The sequence below is a fragment of the Mastigoproctus giganteus genome, chromosome 14 (assembly GCF_048544385.1).
Source record: "Mastigoproctus giganteus isolate SK-2022 chromosome 14, ASM4854438v1, whole genome shotgun sequence".
In the NCBI taxonomy this organism is placed as follows: Eukaryota; Metazoa; Arthropoda; class Arachnida; order Uropygi; family Thelyphonidae; genus Mastigoproctus; species Mastigoproctus giganteus.
The window spans coordinates 40,280,151-40,292,276 of NC_143588.1; the positions used below are offsets into that span (position 1 = coordinate 40,280,151).

The 12,126-nt window shown below is 38.2% G+C and overlaps 1 protein-coding gene across 1 annotated transcript in view; it reads left to right on the forward strand.

Moving 5' to 3' along the window:
• The first annotated feature begins 1,464 nt into the window (after nt 1-1,464).
• LOC150075078 (uncharacterized) overlaps nt 1,465-12,126 on the forward strand; it is a 275,156-nt gene continuing 264,494 nt past the window's right edge. The window contains exon 1 of the mRNA XM_090389084.1: nt 1,465-1,520. Within this exon, the coding sequence (XP_090245210.1) occupies nt 1,465-1,520 (56 nt within the window). The remainder of the gene's footprint in view (nt 1,521-12,126) is intronic.

The following is a 12,126-nucleotide window of genomic DNA, read 5'->3' on the forward strand; positions in this document are numbered from 1 at the left end:
CCTAACTCGCAGCATTTCTTCAGCATGGTCCTATATTTGTCTAACAGATTGTCAAATCGTGTATGCTTAATGTCATTGGTCCCCACATGAATAATAATATTCTCTTTACTCCCCTTACAGGGCGCCTCCGTAGCCAGGTGGGAAGGAGCAGCAGTGCGTAGCACACGCTTCTTGATTAGACCGGGGTTCGAGCCCATCACCACCAAATACAGAGGATGTGGTAAGGTCATTTAGGGAATGACCACCGCATATCCCGGAGCAATATGGCCTTAGTTGCTAATGCTCCTAAAAACCACATAACAACATAACAACAACTCCCCTTACAATCTGACAGTCTGTTGGTGACATCATTAAATAGTTGCTCCTGGCAGACATACCCTGGTTCTAGTCCACCTATCCTTATTACAAAAAATATTTCCCGTTTCCTTGACAATGTAGTCCCCTAATAAAACTAAGTCCTTTCGAATCGGAGTAGTTTGCACCTGGTTATTCTGTTCTGGGGTCTGAATCAGGAATGCATCACTTGGTATGTTGCTAGCGTCTTGAGTTCCTGACGAGCTCCCAATTACATTATTCTCAAGGACAAGCACCCATTTTTTCAGTGACTCAAATTGTTCTAGCAATGCACCAAATTTTATCTTAAGATTGGTGCACTCCTTACAACAGTAATAAAGAAAAGAATCTCCAAGTGAGCTAGGATTATCCACTAACCACATTTTTATTATCCACATTTTTTAACCTTGGAATACATGCCTGTGGCATGTATTCCAAGGTTAAAAAATTCTGCAAAGGATAAAATCATGACTCACCTGGGAATTGTCGTTGGCTATTTCCATATGAGTCATGGTACCCTCTGACGGCGTGTTCAAGGCAGATCTTGTAATAACCATTATAAATTTTACTAATTATTAATAAAAGAAACTTTCAAAAAATTATATTTATAATATTAAAAAAATCAAACTATTACTGGAAAGAAGCTATGAAAATAAACTTTACAATATACTAAATAACCTCTGAGATCCTGCTGTAATCCTCTCGTATCTATACTTCTGTACTGTATCTATGAAGAGCTCTAATAGGCACGTCTGCTAGCCACAAATGCCAACAGTAGAATCAATTTAGTAGGTGTCATCAAAGATATTTGCACATAAAACATCTTTCATGTGTACAGGGTACATACAATTTTTTTTAACTTGGCCTCTTTCAGGAAACTCAGGCAACGCTGGCAAAGACTAACCAAAGAACTATGGACTGCCTGGCTTACCTCCTAGTGGGTGATGGGCAACATAGAGTCCCATAAGAGGCACTGTGGCCAAAAGCCAGAAGAACAACAGAACCCAACCTTGCTCTAATGCAAAACATCGCGCTACGGTCACTTCTGGAATTTATAGAGTTTTGTTTACTTCACATGAATAATGAAGGTGCCAATGGGAAACCACTGGTAGATCCCCAACCCAAAACACTATGCGTGCCAGATCCCAGGCAATTGTGCACACTGTGTCTAAAGGATATCCTCAATGGTAAGAGTTGGGTCCCTTTTTTTCTAACTCAGTCTTGAGGAATTCTTAAACATGTAATTTTACAGAGTAACTTTTTTCTTTATGTTCATTAAAGCTAATTCAGGAGTCTCAATCAAAGTGACAGTCTCAAAGTGAATAAGGGGGCAGTATGGAATGTGATTGAAAAGAAAGAGGTGTGCAGTTACAAAGAAAAAATACATTGGTGACTGACAGCCAGCAAATGATTGCGGACCATTTTTCTGTTATATGGGGTAAACCAATGGCACTGTGTTGGAGACATTCTCAGTGAACAAAAGAAGTGGCTGAGTCAAAAAAGTGAATCTGTGAAGGTTTAAGGACCAAAATATGAAAAGCTGGAGGGTGCATTAGTTATTTGGACTGGATAGGTTAATGTAATAAATGGAACAGTAACTGACAAAGTAATTAAGGAGCAGGTGAAATTAATGGGAGAACGGATGGGAATCAAAGATTTTGTGTACAAAAATGGTTTGTTGCATTGTTTTGAGTAGCACCATCAATTTATTCCATGAAACAGATATGGAGAAACAGCTGACTGGGTTTGACAAGAAATCAGTGGAATAATATTGTCGAAAAATTTTTGATATTTTTAGAAAATATGATTAATGAGACATTTATAGGCTTCCATCTGTCGTGGAAGTGGATGGTTTGAATAGTTCAAGGAAGAATTGGACAAATTCTTGGAAGGTAAGGATGGGTGAAGTCTGTGTGTGTGTTTTTGCTCATTCTATATAAGCTTTCTTTCTTGCATTATTTTCTGCTACTACTACTACCATTATAACATCAGTGAAACAGCTCTCTTTTGTAGAATGTAACCAGACAAAACAGTATAAAGTAGTAGTCTGAAAGGGTGTAAAAAAAATAAAAGCAAGGGCCAACCTTGCATTCTGTACAGCTGCTGATGGGAGCAACAAAAGGATCGTTGCTGTAATTGGAAGGGCAGCTTTAAGAAGTTCAACCCATCAGTTTTCATGAATTATAGACATAACGGTAAAGAATAGATGACTGCAGTAGAAATTTGTGAATGGCTGCAAAATTTTAACAAGGAGATGAGAATTGAAAACCCACAATGTGCTTTTTCCTTTGGATAATGTTCCTTACCATAAAGCAGCGGATCTTAGTAATGAGCCGATTGAGTTCCTACCTCTTATTTGCCCAGGTTTCTTACAGCCTCTTGATGTTGGAATTATTAAGAGTTTTGCATTAAAACTCTTAATAATGCTTACTAACTCTTAATGCACATTATAGGTGACATCAGGTGAAAAAGATAGTAGAAAGAATCAATAATAATTGTTAACCTGAATTGTCCTTGAAAGATGCATTGTATGTGATCAAATTTTCATGGGATGAAATTTCACCACGAACAAAAAAGTAGCTGTTAGACTCACACTAGGCTTATTGAAAAAGATCATTTAGATGAAACAGAAGATAATCCTATTCAGGAGTTGTGGATAGCCATGGATGACTTTCCAGTTGTGAGTGCATTAAATCTCCTGAAAAATTTCTTACAGTCGACCAAGAAGAATCTGCTTTTAGAGATATGACGCCCAAGGAAATTGCAGAATTAATACAAAGAAATGAGTTTTCGTTTCACAGTGTTAGGGAAGATAAAATGGAAGTTTTTTAAAAAGTGACAGCTAAGGAGGCCAAGATATGTCTTCAAAAAATTCGTCCATTCTTTGAAGATAACTGGAGTAGTAGTAGTAATGGCATGTGATGCAAGAAAGCAAGTGTATGAGCTTATGCAGCATCAGCCAAAAAAAATCACACCATTCCCTCCAAATGCCTGTCCAGTTCCTCCTTAAATTTATTTAACCTGTCAACTTCCACAACAATAGATGGAAGTTTGTTCCGGCAATTAACCACCCGCTGGCTAAAGGCAAATTTCCGCACATCTATTCTACATCTGTCTTTTCTTAATTTGAATTTATGCCCCCTTAGGTTCGTAACCTGAACAAGTGGAGTGACAAAGACCTAATGAAACATGTAGCACTGGACATTTCTATAAGTAAAACTAATGACAAAAAAAAAAAATTCAGCCAAAACCGGACAAAGACTTGTCAAAAAGTGGGTTTACTATATTTTTATTTACATTGTAAAATACTGTAATGCCTAACTCACTTTCAATATACTAGATAATTATTATAAATGAAGCAAATTTTATTTCTCGTAATTATTATTAACCTTTACTTTGTGTAACCGGGTTATCCCTAAATATTTTTATATCTGCATTATATTTCTTTATATAATTCTTATGCACAAATATATTTTGGCATTCCATTTTCCCTCTATAGAAAATAATGTCATAATTTTTCAATTTCTCAATTCCAGAATAATTACTATATGTAGTTCTTATTGTTTAAAATACCTTGATTTAGTGTCACTTCAAATGGTGGCACTAAATCGAGTCTGTATCTGCATTCCTGTTAAGAAGATTCTGCAATATTTCTTTAACTGACTGAATTATTTTTCCTGGAACAGGACAGAGTCAAGAACAGAGGTCTGTAATTATTCACTTCATTCTTTGATATTGTGGTGACATTCAAACCTCTCCAATCCATTGGATCATCCCTTACAGAGGTCTGTAATTATTCACTTCATTCTTTGATTCCCCTTTCTGAATTGTGGTGACATTAAAACCTCTCCAATCCATTGGATCATCCCTTAATCTAAAGATGCTTTCATAATTATTGCTAAAAGTTTTCTTATCTCTTTTGCTACCTCTCCTAATATAATTGAATAGATCTCATCCACCCTAGATGCTTTATTCACTTTTAGCATCTATTCCACTTTCTTATACACAAATTCATTTTGAACCCATTTAGAATTTGATATACTTCTGTATCTCCTTCTGGAAACAATTCTTCATGTGTGAATGTAGCTTAAAAATATATGCAGTCTGTAATTATTTCACCCTTTCATCCCCTGCCTTTGTGATATTGGAAGAAATTTGCACAATTCAAATCTGTAGAAACCTCCCCGAGCCCAGGGGTTCTGTCATAATTATGGCCAAAGATTTGCTTACTGCTTTTGCTACTTCTTTTAATATAATTGGATAGATTCCATGAGCTGTTAATGGCTTATTTACTTTCAACTCCAATTACTCTTTCACTTTCATCTTAGTTATCACAAATCATTTATTTCCCAATATAACTTTATATACTTCTGGTATTCCCATCAGTAAATACTTCTCCATGTGTGAATGTAGATTCAAAATATTTATTCAGTTTGTCAGCAGTTTGAACAAGATCATCAGTGGTTGCCATTTATCTAGTGACCAACATAGTTCATCGCTTTTCCTCTTGATTAGACCGGGGTTCGAGCCCATCACCACCAAATACAGAGGATGCGGAAAGGTCAGGGAATGACCACCGCATATTCCCGGAGCAATATGGCCTTAGTTGCTAATGCTCCTAAAAACCAAATAACAAACAAATAACAAACTTTTCCTCTAGTGATAACATAAGCAAAATATTATTTTCTATCTTTCTTTGCATTCTTAGTCAAAGACTTCTCATAATCTGCTTTAGCTTGCCTTAGTGACATTCTGATATCCATTCTGATTTACTAGCCCATTTCATCAGTCTGAATATTTTTTCATTATAATCATCACAGTCATTTGGCTGATAACATACTCTTATTCATATTTTTGTTAACCCAGTCATATGTCACATCAAAGTGACAGAACATTGCACTGATCACCCACTTGAACTAGTTGCACTACCTTAGTTAGACTTTGTGTGCTTTATAATCAAGAGAATAACTGTTCCACACTCCCTTCCATCCTTTCTGTATACATTGTAATCACCACTTTCAAATTCTGCATCTTTGTCCTAATGGCAACATTTTTCAATATCCATACAATGTCCACATTGGATGACTTAACTGATACTTTAAATTGTCAACTTTTACACTGAGCATTAGTGTACAAGAATATATATGTGTATGCTGTTAATAACCATAAAAGAATACACAGTTCTCATGGGCCTGTGTTTGCTTTTATATTGGGACAGGCTGCTGCATGTCCCAATAGAAGTGTAAGAATCAGTTTCTCATCTCTGTTTGTGGCTGCTGTTAAACTATTTGTCTGTGTATTCTAACCCCCCACCCTTGAAACTAAGAGTTTTCATTTTTTTATCCACTTACTGCTAGGGGCATTAGAGAATATTCTTGCACTCCCATTTAATTATATCTCATCCCTGTAAAAATAGTCTTTACTGTTAAGATATTGTTATTTTTGGTTTTTAAGAGCATTAGCAACTGAGGCCATATTGCTCCGAGGATATGCCGTGGTCATTCCCTGATCTTTCCGCATCCTCCGTATTTGGTGGTCACGGGCTCAAACCCCGTTCTAATCAAGAAGCGTGTGCTACACACTGCTGATCCTGCCCACCTGGCTACAGAGGTGCCCTTCCTGTTAAGAAGCATAGAAAGTGCTGAGAAAAATTCTCAGTGCTTTCTGTGCTCCCAGCTGAACTAGTGAGACTAGTGGCAAAGAACAAAAATGCATGGGATATATATATAAATTATCAGGTGACAGAAGCCTATAATAGATATAAACTAGTCTGTAATCAAGTTACAAAGGAGGTTAGGCAAGTGAAGGCAGATTACAAGAAATCTTTGGCAAAGAATGCAAAGAAAAACAGCAAAGACATCTTTATTTATGAAACACTAGAAGGAAGGAGATAAATCAAATTGGTCCATTTGATATCTATGGTTCGAAACATCTACATTTGCACATGAGGAATTCTTTAGGGAATTGCAGGCCAGAGGTTTATCAAACTCTAACAGGGAACTAAATGATTTTGTAATAAGTGAGAGGAAAATAGAAGAGAAATTTTTGAAGTTAGTGTTAGCATTAGCATTAGTAGAGGCATACGATGCAAGAAAGCAAACTTATGCAGCATCAGCCAAAAAAAAAAAAATGCACCCATTTCACCCCTCCGTTCGTTCCAAATATCTGTCCAGCTCAGCCTTAAATTTATTTAAGCTATCAACTTCCACAACAAAAGATGGAAGTCTGTTCCACCAATCAACCACCCACTGGCTAAAGGCAAACTTCCGCACATCTATCCTAACTGTCTTTCCTCAATTCGAATTTATGCCCTCTCAGGTGATTATTCTGAGCAAGAGGAAGAATCCTATCAGCATTGAGCATGCTCAAACCATTCAAGGTTTTATACACCTCAATCAGATCACCTTGCAGGTGCCTAGTCTTCAGACGCTATAATCTGCAAAACTTAAGCCTTTCTTCGTAAGAGCAACCCTTTGTTCCATTCACTAATCTCATTGCTCTTCTCTGTACTTGTTCCAGCAGCTCTACATCATTCTTAAAATGAGGCCTCCAGACCTGTATACACCATGAGCTACTCTTGCAGACCATCGGCACTGCTCAGAAAACTTCATATCTGCCTGCACAATTACCCCCAGGCCCTTTTCATTCTGTACCACTGTCAGTGTAGTACCACAGAGTTGATACGTTACTCTGGGGTTACTGCTTCCCATATGTAGTACTTTACATTTTTCAATGTTAAACTTCATTTGTCACCTCTCAGCCCATCTCAACTTTTCTAGATCCTGTTGCTGCAGTGTACTGTCGTTAGTGTCCTTAACAACCATGCCAACCTTCGTATCTTCTGCAAACTTGGACATTAAGCCTGATATACCATCATCAGTATCATTTATAAATACAGAAAACAATAATGGACCCAACCTTGAACCCCAAGGGACTTCACTAATAACATTAGTCCACGAAGAGCAGTGTCCATCGATTACCACTCTCTGTCTTCTCCAACTCAACCATCCCTTTATCCATAGCAGTAATTTGCTTCCAATGCCACATTGCTCCAATTTGTGCTGTAGACTTCCATGTGCAACAGTATCAAAAGCATTTCTAAGATCCAAATATATGATATCAAAGTTATTCTCTGCATCCAGTTCCTTTGTGACCACATCATAGTATCCAATCAAATTGGTCAGACAAGACTTCCCCTTAACAAAACTATGCTATGTCTGAGCTATAACTGAAGTCTTGTCTAGATGATCCTGCAGTGCTTCTTTAGCCAGTGCCCCCATTAATTTTCCTGGAACAAAGTTAAACTCACAGGTCTATAATTATTTGTGTCACCCTTTGATCCTCCTTTGTGAATTGGGGTCATATTTGCACATCTCCATGGGTACCTCCTCTGAGTCCAAGGAAGCTCTCATAATTATGGCTAAGGGTTTGCTTACTTCGTTTGCTGCCTCCTTTAATATAACTGGATAGATCCCATCCACACCAGGTGCCGTTTTTATGTTTATCTTCAACAATTTCTCCTCCACTTTCCTCTCAGTTATTACAAAATCATCTAGCTCACTGCCACACTTTACTTCACCTCTGGCATTCCCCTCCCTGAATAACTCCTGATTTGTCAAGGTAGAGCAAAATACTCATTTAGTTTGTTAGCCACCTGAGCAGGATCATCAATATCCAGTGGACCAATCTGATTCATCCCTTTCCTTCTACAGTTTACTCTTTGCTGTTTTTCTTTGCATCCTTTGCCAAAGATTTCTCATAATCTGCCTTTGCCTGCCTAATCTCCTTTGTGACTTGGTTACAGACCAGCTTATATCTATCATAGGCTTCCATGTCACCCATTAATTAAACAAAGTTAACATAAGAAAGGCACCTGCTGGGATGAATGTAACTATCCATTTATATTAAGGGAGGCAATGAAGGAAATAAGCAAACCCCTAGCCATAAAGGAGCATTATGAGAACATCCTTGGATTCAGGGAGGTCCTTGTAGACTGGAGACATGTGATTGTATCCCCAATTAACAAGTTAATTTCTGTTCCAGGGAAAATAATGGAGCCACTGGTTAAAGAAGTAATACAGGATCATCTAGACAAGGCTGCAATTATATTCAGACAGAGCACGGGTTTGCTAATGGGAAATCTTGTCCGACCTGATTGGATAGTACAATGTGGTCACAAAAGAGCTGGATGCAAAAAATAATTTTGATAACATCTACTTGAATTTCAGGAAAGCTTTTGATACAATTGCACATAAAAGACTGCTGTAAAAATTGGAGAAGTGTGGCATTTAGGGCAAGTTGCATTTAGGGGTTGTAAGTGTGGCATTTAGGTCAAATGGACAGAGGGATGGTTTTGTGGAAGAAGATAGAGTTGGTCACTGCTCTTCATGGACTAATGTTTGGCGTTGTGCACAGAATTGTTGTTTTCTATTTTAATCAGTTATATTGATGAAGGCATATCAGACTTAATGTTCAATTTTTCAGATGATACAAAGGTTAGCAAGGTGGTTAATGGCAGTAATGATGTTATGCTACTGCAACAGGATCTGGAAAAGTTAGGCAGATGGGCTGAGAAATGGTAATTGAAGTTTAACATTGACAAATGTGAAGTATTGCTTATGGATTGCAGTAACATAGTAACATACCAACTGTGTGGTACTACCATTAGGGCAGTGGAAAATAAAAAAAGACCTGGGGTAATTGTGCAGTCGTCAAATATGAAGTTTTCTGAGCAGTGCAGACAGGCTGTGAGGACAGCTCGTGGTTTTGTTAATAATATAGAGAAATTTTGTTAGCAGGGATAAGGAGGTGATTATTTCATTGTATAAGGCAATGGTCAGGCCACATTTTTAGTACTGTATACAGGTGCAAATACCTCTTTTTTAGGAAGGATGTAGAGCTGCTGGAACGAGTACCAAGAAAGGTAATGAGATTGGTGAGTGGAACAAAGGGGTGCTCCTACCAAGAAAGGCTTCAGTTCTGCAAATTGCAGCTTCTGGAGACTAGGCAGCCTGTGAGGAGATGTGATGTGATATGATTGAGGTATTTAAGGCTTTGAACAGATTGAGCAAGCTCAGCGGTGATGGGATTCTTTTTCTTGCTCATATTACACACGTGAGGGGGCACAAATTCACATTGAGCAAGGACAGTTACAGAAGTTTGCTGTTAGCCAGCAGGTCATTAATTGTTGGAACAAATTTCCGTCTGTTATTGTGGAAGTTGATAGCCTAAAAAAATTCAGGAAGAGTTAGACAAACTATTGGAGGAAATGGGAAGATTTTTTTTTTTCTTTGTTGATGCTGTGTATAAGTTCTTGCATCATTTGCCACTACTAATGCTAATGTTAATAGTTAGGCTACAACTTTATCAAGTCAACTTTATTATCATTAACATTAGTAGAGGCATATGATGCATGAAAGCAACTTTATATAGCATCAACAAAAAAAAAAAAAAAAAAAACTCCAAAAGTTATTATTAATTATTATTAGCCATATGGTGCAAGGAAACCTGAGGCTTCTGCTGCACCAGCCAAAATAAAATTCCTGAGTTACCCAGAGAGAGAGAGAGAGAGAGAGAGAGAGAGAGAGAGAGAGAGAGAGAGAGAGAGAGAGAGGAATCACCAAGAAAAAGAAGAATGATGATATCCAGCTCAGGACCCTGGCTGTGCCAAGCCCATACTTACCAGATGTGAGCCACTGGGGATCTTGTTCACCCTTGAATTTATTTGGATTGTCTGTTAGACCTCAAGAGATTATATCTATTTCAAGAAATACCATAGCAGGCTATACACATCTTCAGAGATGCTGAGTCAGTTTTGTTAATAACAATGGCACAGCTATTCAGCTTTGGCTATGAAAGGCATTTCTAAACCACACCAGAATGAGATCTGAATTCCATTTTTCTTAACCTGGCCTAACCAAGCACCACTGTAGACCAATTCTTTTTTCATTCATAATTGCATCTGGTAGATTCTCACATTAAAACTGAATAACTGATCTCAAAAATATCATTTCGTTAACATCAATACATTTTAATTTGCTTAAAAAAAAAAAAAAAAAAACTTGTCCTATGAATAGCATTAGTAGAGGCATATGATGCAAGAAAGCAAGCTTATATAGCAAAAAAAAAAAAAAAAACCCGTTTCACCCATACATCCACTCCAAACATTTGTCTAGTTCACCCTTGAATAGTAGCTCAACATCTTTCCTAAAATGAGGCCTCCAGACCTGTACAATATTCAAGGTGTGGACTGACCACTGCCTTATAGAAGGAGATAATCAACTCCTTATCCCTGCTAGTAAAATTCCTGTATGTCATTGACAAGACCCCATGACCCCATCTTTCAGCCTGTCTGCACTGCTCAGAAAACTTCATATCTGACTGTAAAATTACCCCCAGGTCTTTTTCATTCTCCACTACACTGAATGTAGTACTACACAGTTGGTATGTTTCTCTGGGGTTACTGATACCCATATACAGTACTTTGCATTTGTGAATGTTGAACTTCAGTTACCACCTCTCAGCCCATCTGCTCAACTTTTCTAGATCTTGTTGCAGCAGCATGGACTAATGTTATTAGTAAAGTTCCCCAGGGTTCGGTGTTGGGCCCATTGTTGTTTTGTGTATTCATCAATGATATTGATGAAGGTATATCAGGCTTAATGTACAAGTTTTCAGATGAAACAAAGGTTGGCAGGGTTGATCACGACAGTAAAGACAGTATGCTACTGCAACTTGATCTAGATAAGTTGAGCAAATGGGCTGAGAAGTGGCAACTGAAGTTTAACATTGATAAATGCAAAGTACTGCGGTATGGGTAGCATAACCCAAGACAAACATTCCAACTGTGTGGTACTATGGATAAAGGGGTGGTTGAGTGGGAGAAGACAGAGAGTGGTAATCAATGGACACTGCTCATCGTGGACTAATGTTATTCGTGGAGTCCCTCAGGGCTCAGTGTTGGGTCCATTATTGTTTTCTGTATTTATAAATGATATTGATGATGGTATATCAAGCTTAATGTCCAAGTTTGCAGATGATACAAAGGTTGGCAGGGTTGTCAAGGACACTACTGACACTATGCTGCTGCAACAGGATCTGGAAAGGTTGAGCAGATGGGCTGAGAGGTGGCAAATGAAGTTTAACATTGACAAATGTAAAGTACTACACATGGGAAACAGCAACCCCAGAGCAACGTATCAACTCTGTGGTACTACACTGACAGTGGTAGAGAATGAAAGGGACTTGGGGGTGATTGTGCAGGCAGATATGAAGTTCTCTGAGCAGTGCAGACGGGCTGCAAGAGTAGCTCATGGAGTATTGTCAATGATATACAGGAATTTTTCCAGCAGGGATAAGGAGGTGATTATTCCATTGTATAAGGCAATGGTCAGGCCACACCTAGAGTACTGTATACAGGTCTGGAGGCCTCATTTCAAGAAGGATGTAGAGCTCCTGGAACGAGTACAGAGAAGGGCAACAAGATTAGTGAATGGAACAAAGGGGTGCTCTTATGAAGAAAGGCTTAAGTTTTGCAAATTACAGTGTCTGGAGACTAGGCACCAGCGAGGTGATCTGATAGAGGTGTATAAAGCCTTGAATGGTTTAAGCATGCTCATTGCTGATGGGATTCTTCCTCTAGCTCAGAAAAATCACCTGAGAGGGCATAAATTCAAATTGAGGAAAGACAGATGTAGGATAGCCTTGAGGAAATTTGCCTTTAGCCAGCGGTTGGTTGGTTGGTGGAACAGACTGCCATCCCTTGTGGTGGAGGTTGATAGCCTAAATAAGTTT